The 22183-nt window shown below is 46.8% G+C and overlaps 1 protein-coding gene across 2 annotated transcripts in view; it reads right to left on the bottom strand.

Annotated features, from left to right (window-relative positions):
* Positions 1-22183, bottom strand: part of LOC306914901 (uncharacterized protein) — a 95164-nt gene that overhangs the window by 57207 nt on the left and 15774 nt on the right. For both annotated transcript variants that reach the window (XM_079492134.1, XM_079492135.1), the window contains exons 2-6: positions 12603-15353; positions 8571-8688; positions 7133-7395; positions 5960-6261; positions 3536-4033 (exon numbers count right to left, since the gene is read on the bottom strand). In XM_079492134.1, coding sequence (XP_079348260.1) covers positions 3536-4033; positions 5960-6261; positions 7133-7395; positions 8571-8688; positions 12603-14981 — 3560 coding nt within the window. In that variant the 5' untranslated portion in view covers positions 14982-15353. The remainder of the gene's footprint in view (positions 1-3535; positions 4034-5959; positions 6262-7132; positions 7396-8570; positions 8689-12602; positions 15354-22183) is intronic.

The raw sequence follows: 22183 nt of genomic DNA, 5'->3' as shown, positions 1-22183 counted from the left end.
CTCCCCCTCTCTCCCCCTCTCTCTCTCTCTCCCTCTCTCCCTCCCTCCCTCCCTCCCTCTCTCCCTCTCTCTCTCCCCCCCCCCCTCTCTCTCTCTCTCTCTCTCTCCCCCTCCCTCTCCCCCCCCCCCCCCCCCCTCTCTCTCTCTCTCTCTCTCCACCTCTCTCTCTCCCTCCCCCTCCCCCTCTCTCTCTCTCCCTCTCCCTCTCCACCTCTCTCTCTCTCTCTCTCCACCTCTCTCTCTCTCTCACCCCTCTTTCCCTTTCCCTATCTCCAATTACTCATGCTCTGTATGTGCATCCTCTGGGCTTTATGTACACAGTGTCCGTGGTTTGTGGCGTAAGCTATTAGTGTGCCTAGAGGAAACAAAAGATGAAAGGTGTCAGGGGCAAAACAAAACTCAGGGGCGTTTTCTCAGGGTGTGCAGTGCACCTCCATGTTGTTCCCCAGCCTCTTTTGTCAACGTTGGCCATGCTCGTCTCTGTTTACAGAATGCACAGCATCGAGGCCCTGTGAATTCCTGGCTGTGAATACTGAGAGATTAACACTGTAGCGCAGCACAGTATTGCATCCCACCACCTGTTGTTGGTATTGTCTAATGAAGAGCAACAGTCGGCAGCCCCTGCTTCAACTGTCTATTAGCACATAACTGGAGGCCGTCACGGAGTCCGACAGGCCATTTTGCACAATGGGCCTCTGTGTACTGCTGGCCTCGACCATCTCAAAAGGTTTTTGAGATGGTCGGGAGGGGAGGGGGTGAAATTCCAACTTTTATCAAAGTATGGACAACAAGCCCTCAGAAATATTTGCACTGTTGTTTCTGGAATCCTTGGCTGTAGGGCTGCCAGAGTGCTGTGGTCATGAACAGCCTGATAACAAAGCAATGCAAACATTCACTTGAAAGTATATGACCACCAACAATAGACTGAATAACACCTTCAACTACTTGGAATGAAAGGGTTTTATCGTGGAGCGGAGGTACTGATTAGGACTCAGGCTTTTTGTGTGTCGTTCACTAGGATTTGCCTAGCTGGGATTATGTTTCCGTTTTCTGTGTCAAAGGGCTGGTGAGACTTTTCAAGGCTGCACACATACACAATCAACCCACTGTTCGATAAACAAACAGGAAAACAGACAACACGCCGGGAATCCTGGCACAACACCCAACATACTGTACACAAAGACATGTGCGCACACATACACACACGCGCGCGCTCGCACACGCACAGTACACGCACGCATGCACGCACACACACACACACACACACACACACACACACACACACACACACACACACACACACACACACACACACAATTACATTTGTTAAGCTCTGAAAAGTGTTACTGATTTGTTTTCCTTTTGCCACTGTTTGCTGTTCAAGCACTTTGGTTGAGTTAACATTACCTTAAAAATGCACCTGCTCATCAGTGCCTTTACCACACAGCAACAATGTGGAAGAGGCACACACACACACACACACACACACACACACACACACACACACACACACACACACACACACACACACACACACACACACACACACACACACACACACACACACACACACACACACACACACACACACACACACACACACACACACACACACACACACACACACACACACACAGGTTCTGTGGTCCTCTGCTGCCATCTAGTGGACTTTATAACAAGGTGACCCTGTAGGTCACCATTCCACTGCAGTGTCCTCCTCAGACACACGTCATTTTTACAATTTATATTAAAAAGACAATCTTCAGGAACTTGCATAATCCTTTCATTGACAGACCCTTGTCCAGTGCCCTGAGACCCAGCCTCCCTCCCAATCTGAGACCCAGCCTCCCTCCCAGTCTGACTGAGACCCAGCCTCCCTCCCAGTCTGACTTCAGAAAGCCACGTTACAAACAGCAATGGTGGAGACTCCAGGGAGTTAATTTGTGTATCTCTAACAGTCAAGGTGAGCCTGTTGCAGTAGCCATCTGCCTCACACGCACGCACAGGTGCGCACGCACACGCACGCACGCACGCACGCACGCACACACACGCACGCACGCACACGCGCGCACACACACACAGTCACACACAGGCTAGAGATACACAAAAAGTCACCTATAGACACACACACACGCATGCACGCACACACGCATGCGTACATGCACACGCACAATCACACGCTCACACGCTCACACACACAAACACACACACACACACACACACACACACACACACACACACGCACACACGCACACACACACACACACACACACACAGGCTGGCGGAGACAGCAGAGAACCAATGTCAGCCTTCACTTTGACCTTCTCTCCAAACTGCTTTGCTCCAGAATAGCACTGCAGAGCTGCTCTGTGCAACACACTTAAAAACCTTACAAAACATGCCTGAGTAACTGAGTCACTGTTGGCTAAACATAATTGCAAGCTTAATAAGTTATGGACGGACATTTTGATTTAGTCTTTTTTCCAGGATATTTACTGCTTGACGAATCAATCCCGCTTTATAATGAATTATATTGCGACAAACGATGATGCCACCTTCCCAAGAAAATAACTAGGTTCCTGAGGAAACAGTGTGGAATCGCTGAGAATGTTGATAGTATCAAGTATTGATACTTTAATAAGTGTTAAATGTATGAAAGTATTAGGAGTGTTAAGGGTTGGAAAGAATCAGTAGTGTTAAAGGTTTTAAACAAGTATTAGTAAGGATTTGTGGTTAGAGTGTCCACCCTGAGCCTGTGGTTCCTCCCTAGCCTCGCGTAGCAGTACTAATATCACTGCATGGATATTAGTCTCGTCCCTCTCAGTATTACATTTTTCTTTTGCAATGTCCCGCACCATATTTGCATACTGGGCCCTGGTTGGTTATAGCCTGGTTCCAGACGGATCTGGTTGGCTCGTCACCACTTCGGCCGTGAAGTGCCTGGGGCAATATGCATTGCAAAGGCAGATGAAGGCTGGCTATGAGAGACTAGTTCACTAAACACGGGTATATTTTAGCCAATGTAAAATATTCCATAAAAATCTTAAGTACAGCAATACATGGCAACTTGAGGTACTCATGACTTTTCACAAAAAATAGAAATCATGGGGGGGCCTATCATAGGGGGGCAAAATCGGTGAAAAACGTGGGTATTATTTTACAAATATTTTAAAAAAAATCACACCTGTGTGAACTAAGCGGTGCATCAGTACTGTACTGTAACTGTACTGTACTTCTCATACTGTACTGTACTGTACAAGAAATAGCATTGAAATTCCATAGTACAAATTTTGTACTATAGAATTTGTTCATGACATTGTTAATTGTAATTTGTTATTAATTCAATTAAGTTTCACTTTTTTGGGAATATTTTTTGAAAATGTTTTGAAATAATAATTATTCAAAACAAAATGTAGGAAACCAAAGCCCATACAAATGGGTTCCGTCCCAGTGTTTGGGAACCACTGTTCTAGGGGTACCAGCACTGGAACAAACTTCCTCTCAGAAGTTGCGGCCGGCCGAGATCCTGACTCACCTCGGGAAGGAGAAGGAGGGGTTACTGTACCAGCTGCTCCCCAGCCGCCGTGGCTCTCCTCCGCCTCTGGGCGGTGGCGGCGGCGTGTCGTCAGAGCCGCTGCTCAGCCGCTCGCTGGAGGGGGCGCGCGTGGCGTCCGAGTCCCCGGTCACCGTGAGGATGTCGGAGTCGGACAGGCTGGGTATCTCGTGATGCGCCAGCGGGGCGAAGCTCAGCTGGACGATCTGCCTGGCGCTGTGGCACAACACGGGGCACTTGATGGCCGGGGTGAGCGTGGGCAGGTCGAACGTCAGCACGGTCTGGGCGGTCATGGAGGAGGAGGTCAGCAGCAGCTCCTCGCTGTCCAGGCTGTTGTAGGACGTGCCCTTGGCCCGGTGGGACTCCATGATGTTCTCGAAGTGGCGGCTGAAGGTGTCCTCGGTGGCGCGGCGCGGACCCGAGACCCGGAGGGGCGACTTCAGGGCCGGGTGGTGGTTGTCGAAGAACGTTTCCAGTGGCCTGGGAGAGAGAGAGAGAGAAAATCAGTGGTTGAAATGTTGAGGTATTTGGACTTTACTTGATGTTACAATCCTCTAGGCCAGAGGTTCCCAACCACTGGTACGTCGGGTACCTGTGCTGGACCGGTACACGGGACGTGTCCCACTGGTACACGAGAAGGGAATCCCACGTTTTCCTGACCGTGAATCTATAACCGAGCGTCACCAGAATCAATGACAATGATATAAGATTATGTTGTGATTGTGGTATAATAATATAGCAGCGGGTAGGCTACTTGAGGCCTGTCAACTGTCTTCCGTGTTTTGGTACGATGATGTGCGACCGCAACGCACCCCCACCCCCCAGCCATGCCGGTCCGCAAACATGTAATGAACTGTCAGCCAGTCCATGGTAATAGAAAGGTCGGGAACCCCTGCTCTAGGCTAGAGGAAGGAACATTACAACAAGTACTGCCGAAGACCTCAGGCTTCAGTCCTCAGGCCTCGGGCCCTTGCATCGCTGAGTGCTGCAGCACTCAGCAGATGAGCACAGCAGCACCTGGAAGTAACCACACACTCACAGACCCACTCACACTCACTCTACTACCACACTCTTCCACACACATTCTACTGGCACATGTAACACTTGATTATTTCCAATTTCCAATAAAATAGCAAGCTTAGATTGGCTATTTTCAAAAGACTTTGATACATTTGAAAACCTGAAACGGGACAATTTTCAGCATAATGAGTACTTTTGGTACTTTAAGTACATGTTGATGCCAATACTTTTGTAATAATTCAAGTACATTTTGAATTCTGGACTTTTACTTGTAACACAGTATTTCTATATTTCAGTATTGATACTTTTACCTACCCATTTAGACCTGAGGCCGATTCTAAAAAAAAGAATGTTTTCTGAAAAACCTATGTTTTCCATTGTTGGTAACAATTTCATGTCAAGGACCTCCAGAATTATATGTAATTGGCCGCCGACCCCCATCTGAAAATATGTTGTTCCAGGGACTCCCCCAGAAGCAAAGATTTTAGTTAAAAACGTTCGCTCTGAAAGAATATATATTCCAAATTTGTGACACGTTTTCACGATTTTTCAAAAATAGCAGATATACAAGCTCATAGCGCGGCACCGAGTGCCACGCTACCAGCTTGTAGATCTGCTATTTTTGATCTGCTATTTTTTCAATATTTAAAGTATAACATAATGCTTAAAACACCAAAAGGGGTTCCCGTCCTGAATGGGTTAAGTATACTGCATCAGTACTTGAGTACTTTTTCCACCACACACAAAATGTCACATATCTCACTCCAAATATAAATTACGGTTGTCTGTGCTAAACCGTGTATTGTGCTGTTGCTTAAAAACCTGTGTTTAATGAATGAAAAAATGCTATCAAACCAGTTTGTGGTCTACTTGTAAAACTAGGCTGCGGGTGACATCAAAATAGAGATCATAATATGGGTCAGATAGACCCATACTGTTTCTCCGGTCCAGCAGTGTATTCTCATAATGTAATCAGTAATCAGTGTAACCTGAGTGTACATTTAATCGCTTTCGACATGGTGTCCCTATTTCGGGCATGTCATCATCATAGGTGAAGATTTCCAAAAGTATTCCCATATTTTCCAAAAATGTTCCAATAATATTCAAGAATTGTTGTGAGCATAATTGCAAGCTTTTGCAACCCAGAGTGTAAAAATGTAAAGTTAAAGATGGAGAGCCGTTTCTGTTTTGTATGTGTCTATAGAGTTAACATTACCCTAACATTACCCTAATAGACCCAGGTGTGAGGTGAGGATTCATATCACCCAGGTGTGATTATAATATTCAAATATGTCTTCCCTGTGTATTTTTAGTTTCTTCCTGAAAATCAGTCAAAACTTAAGGCCCAGTCGAAATACACCTCTCTAGTGACATGATAACCCTCACCTCTTCAGCAGTTGTCCGTACACCTCCGGCTCCTCCCTCATCCTGCTGTCGCCCTGCATCCTCACACTGGCCCAGCTCACCACCTCCTCCTCCTCCTCCTCCTCTTCCTCCCCTTCCTCCTGCTGCTGCTCGTCCTGCTCCTCTCCTCTTCCTCCTCTCTCCTCCCCGTCCTCCATCCCCTCCTCGTCGTAGACCAGACCCCCCAGGGGGCTGCTCCCCCCCGTGCCCCCTGAGGTGCCCAGCACGCTGCGGTTGCTGCCGAATGCCGAGTCGGCGTCCTCCTGCTCGGCGAGCAGCAGCACCTACGAGTGGTTGATTTGGACAGCAACATTTTTTTATTTCGTTTTTTAGTCAAAAAGTCTTTTGAATGCATTTTCGTTTGATTATACAACAGGTTATTTCGAGGAAGCAATCTGATTGGTTGAAGTAGCCATCTAGCCGTGCTTCAAATGAGCATGATGCAACGCCTAATCAAAACATAAAAATCAGCTGCTCTGTTCTCCCAGAGCGCAGCCAACTTGCAACTTTAAGGAATATCTTAGTTTTAATGAAATTGAGTCAACGTGTTTTTTTTAAAGGGTAACTGTTTTTAGACAAATTTTAGACTTGGTTGCATGCTAAAAGTAGCCACTATTTTCAGCATGCAACCAAGCATAAAATTACTTCTACTGGTTATAGAAGTTCTACACTAACCTCTCCCTAACATTTTTGTCTAGTTTTATTTGTCTGTGACATTTTCAGTATATTTATTCTTAGTTTTAGTCACCGTAGCTTGGTTTTTATTTAGTTTTTAAGTGAAACAAAACAAAAGAAACAGTTTTCGCCCGTGAAAAAAGATAGTCGACGAACATTTTTCGTCATAGTTTTATTCCACAAAATCAACACTAGCAGCACCGCACCTCGTCAATAGCTTGGCATGGCCAGACCAGTATCACTGCGTGGTTATTAGTCTGGAACTTCAGTGTGGAAGATTCATTTCCAAGGGGCGGAGACAAACAGATTCCAACGTCACAGCAAAAGAAAAAGTCTCACTTTTATTTGAATGGTGGGCTTTGATTAGTCAGCCACAACTCTGGGGTGAGCGAAGTGTAATTCAAACTGAGGAGTGCCAGACCCAATCTCCCCAGGGATTTGTTTCCCCCCTGTGTTAGATTCGTCTGGTTTCCAGGCTACCTCGTCGATGTCGGTCTCGCGGTAGCAGCGGAGCGGCACGGCGTCCAGGTCCGTCTCCGAGTACTTGAGCGTCCGACGGATGATGCCCGTCTTGGGCGAGGCGGCGCCCGGCGGCGCCACCAGCGGGGGAGGGGTCACCAGCTCCATCTCCACGTGCCGCACGTCGTGATTGGCCAGGAGGAAGGGCAGCGAGGACGGGGGCGTCGGCGTGGGAGACTCGCTGGAGTTGCCACTGGGTGGCGCCGTGTTGACTTCTAGAGTGTCTGAGGACACAGAAAGAGAGGGAGGGGGGAGGGAGAGAGAGAGAGAGAGAGAGAGAGAGAGAGAGAGAGAGAGAGAGAGAAGAGATGACCACCGTTGTGTGAAATTATTACCAGTGGTGGAAAAAGTACCTACTCTCAAATATATAAAATCTTGAATACTAGAATTCAAAATGTACAAAAGTAAAAAAGTATTGTCACACCTCTTTTTAAAATAGCCGATCTACAAGCTCACAATTGTGAGCTTGTAGATCGAGCTTGTAAATGTATGTAGGGATGAAGTGGTTACTGTATGTAACAAGTAACTAAAGTTTTCAAATAATTGTAGTGGAGTAAAAGTTTCCTCTGAGTGGAGTAGAAGTAAAAGTAAAAGTACTGGTACAAAGTAAAGTACAAATACCTGAAAATTGTACTTAAGTTAGTTAGTTTCAACCACTGGAAATTACAGCGGAATAATTTATACTGAATTTCAAGTGGGGGAAAACAACAATATTCTTAACCACATATACAATCTCGCAACACATCGTGATGTGACACATTGTGAGTTTGTAGATATGTTATTTTTAATGCCAGATATTTTATTCAATTGTTAAATTGTGATAAATATGAAACATCATCAGATGGTCGACTGTCTACATTACCCAAAGTTAAATGGATTTTACTGTGTAGTGTACAACATTAAGTGCCATACTGTACTGAGTTGTAACTACACCCAGTGGACAAGACACACTTTTACAGTACAGGTTCATGCTTGCTCTGACATTTGATCTACTATGGCAGTGGTTTTCACCGATACCACCAGTGGTCCTTGAGGGGGTTCCAGGGGTCCATTTGGTTTCATTTTATGCTCTCCAGAGTTAGATTATTGTTAAACATCTGCATTACTTAATTTACAAGAAGTCTACACAATGAGAGCATGTAGAATTGGAATTGTGGACAAAATATTCTTTAGTTTTGGGTCTGACAGGCCAAATCTCCTCAATTGGTGTTCCGTGGCTGCCTCAAATGCCGAATAAATAATGGACCCTGATACGAAAAGGGTTGAAGACCACTGTACTATGATGCTACTAGCAGTTCAAGTCCATGCAGTCTCGTCATCTGGTTCTAATTCTGGCAATGGGCAGGGAATCAAAACTTCAAAGCGTTCGTGATGTGTCAGCGGTGCATTTGGCTCTCACTTTTCTCCCCCCGGCTGGCAGCCTCCTCAGCGGGCGTCCCGAATAAGAACTCCCACTTGGCACGTGCTATCCTCTGACAGTGGAGCGAGGGCCCAGGCACCAGACAGCCACTGTCCGTCTGCAAATATACAAATGATACGTACAGTAGCTTGCAGAGTTAGTTCAGTCAGATATACTCGAGGCGGGGTTAATACGCTGCATTACTATGTGGGTGTATACAATGTTTGTAAGACCCACATGTCAGAGACACACGGGGGCTACAAATTTCACGCCCCCAAAGCGTCCCCACTTCTGGTCTGTTGGCACGGATACTGCAGGCCAGCCCATAGAAGTCCATTGAAATTCAACTGTAGTTAGCCTACTTTTAAAATAATATGAAATGAACTGAAGACTATATTGATTTGAATAAAAATATGTTTCCAAATGTATGAAGTGTCTTTGTCAACATATATTGTTGTTTTCTCAATAGAGGATGTATTTCACATTTAATTTACCACTTGAATGAGTTACCCATAATGTTAACGGAGCAGAGGGGAGACGGCAGACAGATAACCTGTCGCTTTTGAGGGACGTCACTGCCTTTACGAGGCTACGAGCGCCGAATTTGAAGAGTGGAATTCTCAATATACATCCTGATCCCGACTGACTTTGTTATTCACGTCTATATTTTGAACATGTCACGGGCTCACTATATATGTTCTACCTACCACGGAGCTCCGACGGTGTGTTTTACCGCTGTCAACTTGTTGTATAATTAACTTCGCTGAATAGTTGCATGCGAAAATAACCCAGCTAAATGGAGGAGTGACATCCTGACATTTTCAACTACCTAGTGAATTCTCCAGATGAGTATTAATAATAGTCTTGCAAGATGCTGTTTAGATCATTTTCAACAAATACATAGCATATAAAACGAAATACAACAAATATATCTGGGTATTGAAAACCTCAAGGGATGCAACCGTGATATATATACCGTGCGACCACTGAGATTTACAATGCTAGCACTTTTCACAAACTGATGGAGTATATTATAGTACATTGTAGGATGTATATTGAGATGGCAGGTATGTGACATTGAAAAGGACAAATCAAACATAAGGGACACTTTATTAGAACACAAAAAAAAATCGCTATAGCCTCAGTAATGAACCAGTGAAATTAGGGTATTTCATGATGCCTCTCATAGGGATTGCATTGGCAGCTGCAGTACACAGTTGAAACGGACCAGAAGTGGGGCCGCTGTCTCATTTGGGGGCATGAAATTTGTAGTCCCCGTGTGTCTCTATACGCTGATGTGGCAATCAGCTCACCTAAGACGGCCTTCCTTCTGCATATGGTTGTTCCTGGTTGTTGTTATGAGATGTTTGCTCCCACCGCCACCCCAGCACCTCAGCTCTGCTATTTCTGTTCCCCATGGTGGGGGGGGGTTGTTATTGTATAACTATCTCCCTGCTCTTAATGTTTAATGATGGCTGTATAATTGTGCCGAGCAGGAAGAAAATGTAGCAGAGCCAAACGCCAAGATAAAATTATTATATGCACACTTGTATTCTCACTCTATAAAGTGTTAATAAGTGTTAGTAATAAAATAAGGGCTTAAACTGTCTGAGTTGCTCCAGTGCCTCCTTTCCTCCTGTAACCTGTCCTGCCTCTGAGATGCACCAGACTGGCCTGCCATAGGCTAGAGGCCTCTGAGATGCACCAGACTGGCCTGCCATAGGCTAGAGGCCTCTGAGATGCACCAGACTGGCCAGCCATAGGCTAGAGGCCTCTGAGATGCACCAGACTGGCCTGCCATAGGCTAGAGGCTGCCTCTGAGATGCACCAGACTGGCCTGCCATAGGCTAGAGGCCTCTGAGATGCACCAGACTGGCCTGCCATAGGCTAGAGGCCTCTGAGATGCACCAGACTGGCCTGCCATAGGCTAGAGGCTGCCTCTGAGATGCACCAGACTGGCCTGCCATAGGCTAGAGGCTGCCTCTGAGATGCACCAGACTGGCCTGCCATAGGCTAGAGGCTGCCTCTGAGATGCACCAGACTGGCCTGCCATAGGCTAGAGGCTGCCTCTGAGATGCACCAGACTGGCCTGCCATAGGCTAGAGGCCTCTGAGATGCACCAGACTGGCCTGCCATAGGCTAGAGGCTGCCTCTGAGATGCACCAGACTGGCCTGCCATAGGCTAGAGGCTTCTGAGATGCACCAGGCTGGCCTGCCATAGGCTAGAGGCTGCCTCTGAGATGCACCAGACTGGCCTGCCATAGGCTAGAGGCTTCTGAGATGCACCAGGCTGGCCTGCCATAGGCTAGAGGCTGCCTCTGAGATGCACCAGACTGGCCTGCCATAGGCTAGAGGCCTCTGAGATGCACCAGACTGGCCTGCCATAGGCTAGAGGCCTCTGAGATGCACCAGACTGGCCTGCCATAGGCTAGAGGCCTCTGAGACGCACCAGACTGGCCTGCCATAGGCTAGAGGCCTCTGAGATGCACCAGACTGGCCTGCCATAGGCTAGAGGCTGCCTCTGAGATGCACCAGGCTGGCCTGCCATAGGCTAGAGGCGCGGTTGGAACTCCCTTCTGCTAAAAATAAAAAGTATTGCTGACGGTGTGATACGCCTGTGCACATTATGACATCTCTTTGAAAATTATAAACAGAGGGAGGGTAAAAACAACATAAATGCATTTGAAGAATGTATTGCCCCAAATAAACCACTTCTTAAACCCCTCTATAGGCCTACTTAGTAAACTAATACTTAGTTGACCGGGTCGGCCCTGTACATGGTCCACTCCGCACCAAATCTCTTCGCCGAAAAGAGCCTGATTTAAAAGCTCACAAAACATTGCATTGTGAGCTTGTAGATCTGCTATCATTGGAGAATGCCCCCCCCCCCCCAGAATAGGGATGCGAGGGTTCAAGTGGTTAAGAATAAACACACGAATTATATTCTAATCATTGTTAAGTGGCCATAAGCAGGATATTCAACTCCCGTTATTGAAAAATTATGTCGCTGATTGTCCCTCACTTGACCTTTTCTTTTTTTTTTCAATTTACTTTTATTGAATTTTAATCAAACATTCACTTGACCTTTTCAATCAAATAAAAACGAGCCTGTGAAGGCAGATAACAGCGGGAGCTCCCAGGGTGATGTGTCCGCTGATAGGTGCTTCTAAATGCCACGCTCATGTTCATTCTACAGTAGATACCTGCTGCCATGGTTCTCTTCCCCTTCCCCCAAGAGGCTTGTACTTGATCACTCCTAGCTCAGATATTTTCTTTCAATACGCCTGTTGTCTGGATGAAATACAATTTGTTTCCTGAATGTGTGAAGAAGTCATTTTAAGCGATCGTTCGTATCCCCATTGTTCTTATGTCTGTCTGTCTACTCTATTGATGATATTCACACGGCTGCCATCTTGCCAGCAAGGTGATACCTAGGTGACACTTCCCATAGAGAGCCCATTCATCCAAACAGAAAAGTCCTCTCTAATTATATTAAACACCGTCAAAATCACCAACATTGCAGCTGTAGGGAAAGCTTGAATTATCCTCTTTCAATCTGTAAAGTTTTTGTTTAATAAAAATCCACCACTTTTGACTTTGATTATTTTCTAAGTATCAGAGTATGGAAGCGCTCGTTATCAGTAAAGCAACCCCCTGCTGCCTCCTGCATTATGTGCACATTCAAAACAGGTGGTACGCATGGGCCGTTGAGGGATAGTCAACGAGCACTTCCAAACTCCAGCACTTAGAAAAAAATCATCTGCAAGGAATTTCTTGAATTGAGGAAGTAGCTCATAAAATGTCTACGGTGGATTTTTATGAAACAAACACTTTACAGATTGAAAGAGGATAATTCAAGCTTTCCCTACAGCTGCAATGTTGGTGATTTTGATGTTGTTTAATATAATTAGAGAGGACTTTTCTGTTTGGATGAATGGGCTGTCTATGGGAAGTGTCACCTAGGTATCACCTTGCTGGCAAATGGCTGCGGTCTGAATAAAGAGAATACGTGGTGATGAGCACATTTCTCACCTGTATTCCTGAGGTGACGGCCCCCGTCTCGTTGCTCTGGTGACTGGACTGACTGGACTCCGGGGACACACAATCCCTGTCCCCGAGGCTGCCCGTCACACCGCTGGAGCTCCGCGAGGAGGACCCCCCCATCATGGCTCCGTTCTGTTCCCCTTCCGGGGGCTCCTCCACCCTCAGAAGGCCTGGCCGCCGCTGCTGCCCCGCACCGTATCCCTCCAGCCTGTCTCCCTCGCCATCGTCACACCCCTCGTCCTCCTCCGGGGAGTCGAGCACCACCGGCCCCAGGAGCAGGACCTCTCTCCTCCTCTGCTCGGCACGTTTCTGCTGGGCGGTGGGGCTCAGGGCCTCGCGTCCGCCCCTGCATCCACCGCGGGCAAGGCTTGGTCTCGTGCTGCTCTCCTCTTCTTCCTGGAGCCCCCACTGCTGCCTGGAGGTCCAGCTGACCGGCGCCTGCTCCACACTCTGGTGAATGAACAGTCTGCGGGACAGCTCCGTGCATTCCTCTCTCTCGAAACCGCCCAGTTCTCCTCCTCTCCTCTCTGGACCGGGGGACCAGGTGTCTCCCATGTACTGAGGGGGCTGACGCCGGTGGAGGGTGGGGGTATCCGGCGTTCTGAGCTCAGCCCGGAGCAACCGGGGGTCCCTCATGGGAGAACTGACCTCGGTGGGAGGTTGAGTGGGCCGGAGGAATCGCGAGGGGAGGGCGGGGGAGCCCGAAGCCACGGTCTCCGAAATGATGGAGCTCTGGTCCTGCCCCTCCTCTTGGTGCGTGTGGTTGGCGTGCGAGTTGGTTTCCTGCGAGACTTGCGAGTGTGACTGAGAGATGGAGTTCTCAGGCTGGTGGTAGTCTGTGTTGTCGGTTGCTGGCGTGTGTTGCCCATTTAAAGGGATGTTCATCTGAAGTATTTGCTGCTGGAACTGTTGTGCATTCGGAGGTGAACTGTGGAGCTCGTCAGAGCACGGGCTGCTGTCCGGCTCGCCTAAGGCGTTGTGCAAAGAGGACCTTCTTGCCTCGGTAAAAATAGAGGACACTTTGGTAGCCTCGTCCGCCAGCCTGCGAGCCACCTCTGGACTGTGAGCTGGTGAGGACGGCCTGCTGCCACTTAGCTGGTTCATGCCCTCGACTAGTTTATTATTGCCAAGTTGAAAGATTGCTCCCTGGGGCGAGGGGCTCCTGGTGCACGCTCTGTGAACGTGTCGCGTTGTGGCTGGACTCCCTGCAGTGCTCCTGTCCTGTCCTGACCAATGAAGCGGGCTCTGGTGGCCCGTGCCAGGGGTTGACGAGTTCGAAGCGGGCTGCCTCGTTTGGGAAACGTGTCGCGTTGAGGCTGGACTCCCTGCAGTGCTCCTGTCCTGTCCTGACCAATGAAGCGGGCTCTGGTGGGTTGACGTGCCAGGGGTTGACGTGTTTGAAGCGGGCTGCCTCGTTTGGGAAGAAAGCTGGTCTAAGGCGGGGCTCCGGGGCAGGCCATAAAGGACCTGTGTCACGTGGTTGCTGGAGAAAGCACAGGTGTTCTGACGCTGAACGGGAGACCCGGCCCAGGACTGGCAGCGGGGCTGCTGGTTGTAGCGTGACTCTGCGCTGAGCTCGAGGGCGTGGGCCAGCTTGATCCTCAGCAAGGGAGATCCAAACTCCTCCACGGCCCTCTGGGTAGCTGCCCTGCCGATGGGGTCTAGATGGGATTGCCGTGCACCGGGGGAGCCCACGTGCTGGTGACCCCCTGGAGATCGAAAGGCCAGCTTTGGACTGGAGCCGCAGGAGGAAGTAGTGGGACTTCCAAACCAAATGGGGTCGCTGAGCCTTTTGTTGAAGCGGACGGGGTTGGATCTGTCCTCTCTGCCCGCTCTGCGGCACGCCGCACCGCGGGGACTCTCCACCGTCTTCACGTTGGCCTTCTTGATGTAGCTGAAGGTCACCACGGAGCGCTTCCCGTCGCCGACCGGCTCCTCGTTGAACCTCCGTCCGTTGGAAGAGGCGCAAGGGGAAGAGACCCTTCCGAGGGAAGGCGACGACGAAGGGGAGTTAGAGGCAGAGACCCCGTCGCACGGTAAACTACGGCGTTTATTGGCAACTTTAGGGGACTGGCAGCTGTGGGCCGTCTGGAAGCTCACGGCGTGTCTGGCGGGAGACTGGCTGCTGCGACTGTAGTCGTGAGCGAGGCGGTGAGCCGCGGAGGCGCTGGCGACAGTTTGGCAGCTGGTCTGGTTGGCGAGCTTAGACAGCAGAGCTGCCGTGTTGTTGTCGTGGGTCAAGTCCATGCCCGAAACCCGCTGCTCGCCCACTTCTTCAAAACCTCCTTTATTCTCCACATTCTCCTGCTGCCCGGGGGCAGACCTCACCTCCACATACAGATGAAGGACTTTTCCAGACTGGGACATGACTTTTACTTCATCCCGAGGACACCCATAGAGATAGAGATAGAGATAGAGATAGAGAGAGAGAGAGAGAGAGAGAGAGAGAGAGAGGTGGGGGGGGGAGTGGAGGAGAGAGAGAGAGTGGAAGAGAGTGAAAAGGAGGAAGAGAGAGGGACACTGAGATAAACAAGGAGATAAGCGTCCCTGTTGCCTTGTTTTCCTCTTCCTGGTGTTTTGATGCAGCTTATCTGCTGGTGGTGAATGTCAGTGTATTTTTAGGTGATCGTTCCTCTGCCTCCCTAGCTGGGACGTCTGTGTGCAGACAGTGGACAAGCACAGCACAGGGTGACTGACCGGAGGACAGAACGTCTTCAGCAGCATGTCCAATCTTCATACCTGTGAGAGACAGAAAGGACATGGGGAGCTGTCAAGTTTATTCAAGTAGTCGCTTTGATGGAAAAAAAACATTATAAAGATGGAGTGCCGTGAATGTTGTACTTAGTCTGTTTTGTAGCCTATGTGTCTATGTAGTTAGACCCCCAGGTGTGGTTAGAATATTGAAATATGTCTTGTGTATTTTTTTTGTTTTTGTTTCTTCCTGAAAGCTGAAAGCCTTTGAGTCAAAAGGCCCAATCAAAATACACCACGTTAGTGACATCACAATATCATCCACTCCACTAACCCCTCCCCCTTTATCATACAACAACAGCTGTGGGTGTGGCTTCAGTTCAGGTGGTTCACCACCCGCCTGAAAACCAGACATACTTAATGAACTGGTGGGTGTGGCCCCATAAAAACATAATTTTAACACTTTCTGTACACTTCTCCTAGTATAATCATAGTACTTAGGGGGGGAGGGGATCACAGCATTCGATCTTTAAGAAGAGTGTAACTTTGATTCATTGGCTGGATGTTAATGTGTGAAAAGGTGTAGCCCAATCGAGTTCCTCACTTTATACTTGTGTTGCTCGTTTTCAAGGTAACGATGTACTGTAAGTATACATTTGGATTCAGCCTCACCTCTCCTGGTGCACCTAAACAACACTCCTAACTCAAGCCCTGTAAAACTCTGTTAACGCCCCACCCTTCACCGATGAGTAACAGTTTCATTCTCAGTTTTTTAGGAGGGCTGTAGCACTTTCTGCCCGAACAAAAGAGACACACCAGTGGGAACAGCCAAGGTAGTAAAGAAGTCAAACGGTAAAGTGACATCACTCCCTGTTCAGTCATTCCCTCCCTCTGCCCTGCCCGGTCTCTCAAGAAGAGACACTTTTGAAAATGTATGCTATGGCAACTTGACTACTTTTACATAAATATCAAATTAAAAAAATCCATACCCAAAAATATATAATTTTTTACAAAGACATGAATGAATATCTGTTTGAGACTTCCCCAGCAGGCCACCTTAGTTTCTATAGCATGTACCGTACCTAAGCCAGATCAAATGAGTTTTCATAAGCTATTTCAACATTAATGGCACAGGATATCGTGGATTGACCTGCTATCTCTGGGATCTAAATATATCTTAGAATGTGCTTTAAAACCCATTTTGGGCGGGAACCCCTTTTGGTGTTAGCATTATGTTATGCTTTAGCTATTGAAAAATAGCAGATCTACAAGCTCATAGCGCGCCACCGAGTGGCGCGCTACGAGCTTGTAGGTCTGCTATTTTTGAAAAATTTAAGAACCACTGACATAGAAACATAGCTTTTTCAGAAAACTGTCAGGATGTAGAAGACCATTTTTATAATCTGATCTCAGGTCAGAATGGGTTAATGAGGTGTGCAATAGATACATGGTATCAACTGAGAAAGGTGAGCACATTCTGCGGGCAATTAGGCCTATAGCCCTCATTTCCTCCTCCTTGTCCGTGACTCACCAATGATGACACAAGAGTGGTGGCATTCTGGTGGTCATTCTGAATGCAACAAATCCAAGCTCACGACGCACTCCGAGAAAGAAAATGAAATTATGTTTTGTTTAGGCAAAAGCAAAGCAAAGCAAAGTTCTTTGTTTACCCAGGGTGAATGGACTAAGCTCGAGATGCTTGTTTACAGCCAGACCCTGCTCATAGAACATTTCATGGTAGGGGTTCAATGCCTTGCTCAAGGGGACTTCAGCGGTGGTAATTTTAACGTGCCGGTCCGGGGATTCGAAATGGCGACCTTCCGATAACAAGACCGCTCCGCAAACCGTTCGGCCACCGCTGCCCTTACACTTGTTGTATATTTATAGCAAATATACAACATTGATAGCAGGAAAGACGAAAAGCAAGAAGGTTGTCTGTCAATCCACTGCTTCCTAAACTCCTGCGGATTCACCTGTTTTACCGAGGCCATGTCTGTCATTTCTGGAAAGTGAAAAGGGTGGGGAGGTGGGGGGGGGGGAGTAGCCTGCTCAGCAAAATGTGTCATTCTTCCCCTTATGTGATCTCACCCCCTCTGTGTTCCAACAGACTGAAACACTCAAGTCTGTTGAAGTATTAAAGGACCACTTCACCACTTTTCAACCTATCTTCATATAATAGGTCCTCACTAATAATCATGAAAAAATGGTGCAATTTTTTTCTACTCGGTCTGTGTCTCATAGGAGGGCTGTGGGCAGTTCAGAAACCGTCTTCCAGTGACATCATCGATGGGGAATACAAGCTAATAAAAACTGCAGGCTTTCTAGTCCTGAAAAGTTGCAATGCGAAAATGGAAGCCATCGATCTCACGATAATGAAAATCTAAATATTTTTGTAAAGAAATCTGCCTAATGATGCCCTAGGGATGTCAAATTATTGTCCATTTTGTGACATTGCAAAAGCAGAAATGTCTTTGATATTATTGTCGGCCTGTAATGGCGAAGAGGCAAATGCAAAATAGTAAGTAGTAAGTTGACCTGCTGGGTGACGGTCAACTATGTTATAATATGTAACACAACAAACTTGGGAAGCCACTTGGCACATCACCACCCAGAAAAGCCTTAAAGTACAACAATCTTTAAGGATAACACAGGCAAAAGGACTCCCCATTTCCCATAACAGCCCAAGAGCTGAATAAATAACAAGATGCATCTGTGAATATATTAAATAACCAATTATATGATTTATAGGTGGAGGCTAGAAAACACGCTAGAGTGCTATACAATTCCATCACGCCCATACTTAACTTACCAACAGTGCTACCAGCTCCACGGAGCAGAGTTACAGTACAGAGCATGGCATTAACCACAGATCGGTGGACTTCACAAGCTACTCTGAGCTATAATTACAGTCACAATTCATGTCATGAAATGATTGGAAAGGAAATAAATAATTGTATTTAATTACAACAATTATATTTGTTGTATATTGGGAAAGATATCGTATTGTGGGCGTGTTATTACCAATATTAAACCGTTTAGAACTTTTTTGGTGTCGTTACATCGCAAAGTAACCACTTAAACCCTATATACACGTGCAATACAATAGTATTTATTGGTACTCTTTTAATTGTTTTTCTAATAAAGTTGTCCTTTTGTTGTTCCCCCCCTGGCCCCCACACATCTTTGAGTGTTATGAAAAGCGCTATATAAGTCCCAGATATATTATTATTATTATTAGTCTGAGATATGTATCTTTCATTGTCAAGATAGTTCAAAATTCCTGCGTAACCACAAAACTGTCTTGCTGCAGCATGCATGCTGCTGAATTGTCCAAATTGTCTTCGTATATATGTATATTTCTTTCATGTTCATAATGCCGTTGATGGCCAATCTGTTGCAAAGAGGAATCACATAAAAGAGGACATATGAATCCAGACAGTAGCCAGCAAAGACAGATTGGAGTTGCCTTATGGTAACAGTTGGAGAGAGAACGTGAGCATCACAAATTGGAGTTGACAGAACAAAGAGTGCTCATGATGTGAGGCTCGGCTTGGCACGAGACTGGAGGCAGGGTACTTGTTTGGCCTTTGACCCCAATGTGCTCATCTGTGTGCTAACTTCAAATGCTCTGATCTCAGTCGTGCCTATTCCCTGTGATTCCCAGACCATAATGCACCGCATCTCTCCCTAACTCTAACCTCTCTCTCTTTATAATAGTTTTATAAAGAGATATTGATAATCATGATCATTTACACTTCTCCTAATTTCCCCCAAATAAGAGGGATAAGCCAAACATTTAGCCAAACTTTCTCCTGTCGTTCAGAACCCCATGGTGTCTGCTTGTTTTCAAGGGCAAGAAGAGGAACGATGGAGGGGAAAGGAACTGGTTGGAATAACGTGTTCCTTCCACGCGCTACGTCCAACCAGGGAAACTCCCCCCGTCAGGTGCAAAGGAGCAACTTGGACACTCAGGCATGAAGGAAGCATGAGTACAAGTCCGTTGCTCTCCCCATGTCCCCCATATATGGGGACTAGGTTGGCGGAGGGTGTGTAGAGCCCAGGATCACATTAGATAATTGACACAGGGTGAAAAATGGGTTACAAAATCGTGGGATAAAAAATATTAAAAAAAGAAGAGGAGCGTCATAAATGTGAGCACTGAGCAGGCCTCTGGGAGCCTGGAGAGTGGAGACGGCAGCTTGATTAGACACGACTACGGAGTCATTTTTATACGTTTGTAGCCACCAGCAGACTGGAGCTAAAAGCCAGACACTGGACACCTATTGATCCTGGAAAGAGCTGGTCAGCTTGCACCTCATTCATGTGGATCCATCCTGTTATCTATCACTTCATCAGCTGATGGAAATAGTGAGCGAGGGGGAAGCTAGAGAGAGAGAGAGAGAGAGAGTGTGTGTGTGTGTGTGTGTGTGTGTGTGTGTGTGTGTGTGTGTGTGTGTGTGTGTGTGTGTGTGTGTGTGTGTGTGTGTGTGTGTGTGTGTGTGTGTGTGTGTGATTGCGAACGATAGTCAATAAACAAGATGGGGTAGTTCCCAAGTGGATCACAGGTTTCATCTATGATATATCTGTTACTGTATGTATGACTCCATATAGGAAAGGTTTCTGACCGATAAAAACACTATTTAGTGTTGCCTTCCATTATCAAATTAAAGTTAAATATTTCTACAAATGCGAGCCATGCACTGACTAATCGGTCCAGCGGTTCTAGAGATTAGCCTTGGACATACACACACAGCCACACACACACGCACACGCACACGCGCGCACACACACACACACACACACACACACACACACACACACACACACACACACACACACACACACACACACACATACACACTCATAGACAGACACTCTGTCTGTCTGTGAGTGTGAATGATGAAGTAGTAGGGCATTCATTTACAAAAACTTACAGACAGACAGACAGACAGACAGACAGACAGACAGACAGACAGACAGACAGACAGACAGACAGACAGACAGACAGACAGACAGACAGACAGACAGACAGACAGACAGACAGAAAGACAGACAGACCCATTTCTAGCCAGCTCAGAGCCAGGCCGTAAAAAAGAGGCAGAGAGATTGAAGTACAGCCGGACGAGGCAGCAAGTGATGTGTGTATGTGAGAATGGAGAGTAGTGTTGGCAGTCAGCCAGGGTAATAGGAGTGATAGATTTACAGGAAGAGCGCAGTAACAACATCGCAGGCCTCAACGTAAACAATGCAGCGCAGCCTCCCCTTAGCCAGTCGCAGTGCCAACACAGAGCGCTGAATTACAGCGGGGGAATTGGACATTACATGAATTTTACTTTAATCAATTGCTACGCTGGCAATTTGCTGCCAAGATTACAGCTCCAAGAAACAGGAGTCTCTTGTGACCTTGTTGCAAAGACACAACCGACAGCGTGTTTCAGTGCAGACATGGACACAGGTGGATCAAGGACATGCATGCAGATAACAGGGCCAACTGTGCGATGTATGCCACAGACAGAAGGATATATACACACATCATATCGTTGTTGCTGTTGGGCAGAAACCTTGTATCTCCAAATCTGAACATTTGATGTTTCCCTACTTCGTCATACAAGAGAGTATGACAAAGTAGGGAAACATCAAATGATGCGATGTGACACATTGTGAGCTTGTAGATCGGATATTTTCCCCTACTGCTGAACCTGCAAGTTCCATTTCCTCAAAAGTAACGGTTTTGGACATCAATGTTTCCACCCAACAGCAACGACAGACTGATTCTCCATTAAATATTCAATCGATAATGAATCCCACCTTTTTATTTTCTTTCCCGTCCCGTTAGCCCTTACTACAGCCCGGGGAGCCTACATGCTGCAGTGCTACCCTTGAATGCCCTGTCTTCTGAGCTCTGGCCAAGTTGGCACTCGTGCCGTTGGGGATGTGTGGGTACACTCCAGCAACGCACGCCTCGACCGTGCCAGGAGGCACAACAGAGGCTCATCATTACCACCCTCCACCTGCCATGCTGTGAGTGTGCACTGATTCACAACCACCACAAACTAGACAAACTTCTACTGTAGGTTATCAAACGGGGAAACTTCTCATTGCTATTCATTGCTTACTTGTACTATGTGTGTCACAAATTTGACAGATTTACAGTTACTGTTACAGTTACTTGTCTGAAACATAATGCGAAATGTCATTTAACATGTTAGAGAATCTATGTAAAATTCACACTTCAAACTACATACTACAATATCTTGAATAAAGTGTTACAAGACAGGGCAACCACACTAATTATATAATGTTTAAATAATACAAATACGGTAGACTTTTACGGTAGATGGCTTTTGAAATTACGTCATATGGCAGCTAAGTCTAGTTCGTTTAGAGCACTTTTAACAAACATAGTGTGGCAGCCAAGTCTTAAAGTCTATGGATTTTTGACACTTTGACTGCCCTAGATGGAGATCTCAGTCTTTTCAAACTCACCCGTTGTCTGCCCTTTTAATGCTTTATATGTATTTTACGTTTGATAATATCCGCTCAAGCGCCTGGGGTATTTTTTCCCATGAAAAAGGCTCCTAAGGCTCCAATATACTATATAGCTTGGCACATGAATGTATTGATTTCCAACTAACGTGGGCAGTCAAAGTGTTTAATGTTTGTTTACAGCAGTTAAGACAAGTTACATTACCAGGCGCCCCTCACTTCACACACGTGTTTTGTTCACTTCCTGCGCAGCAATCGGGAATATCTCGATTTGAAACAACTCTCTTCACACAATCTTTATATTTACACCATATCACATGACTGCCCATAAATAATGTAATGCAAGACCTTTTTCATGCATACAGGAAGAAGCTTTATGGATTTCTCCTTTG

The sequence above is a fragment of the Electrona antarctica genome (genome assembly GCF_951216825.1).
Source record: "Electrona antarctica genome assembly, chromosome: 22".
Taxonomy (NCBI): domain Eukaryota; kingdom Metazoa; phylum Chordata; class Actinopteri; order Myctophiformes; family Myctophidae; genus Electrona; species Electrona antarctica.
Note: the sequence above shows the minus strand (reverse complement) of the source record. Positions and strands in the feature narration are given on the sequence as shown.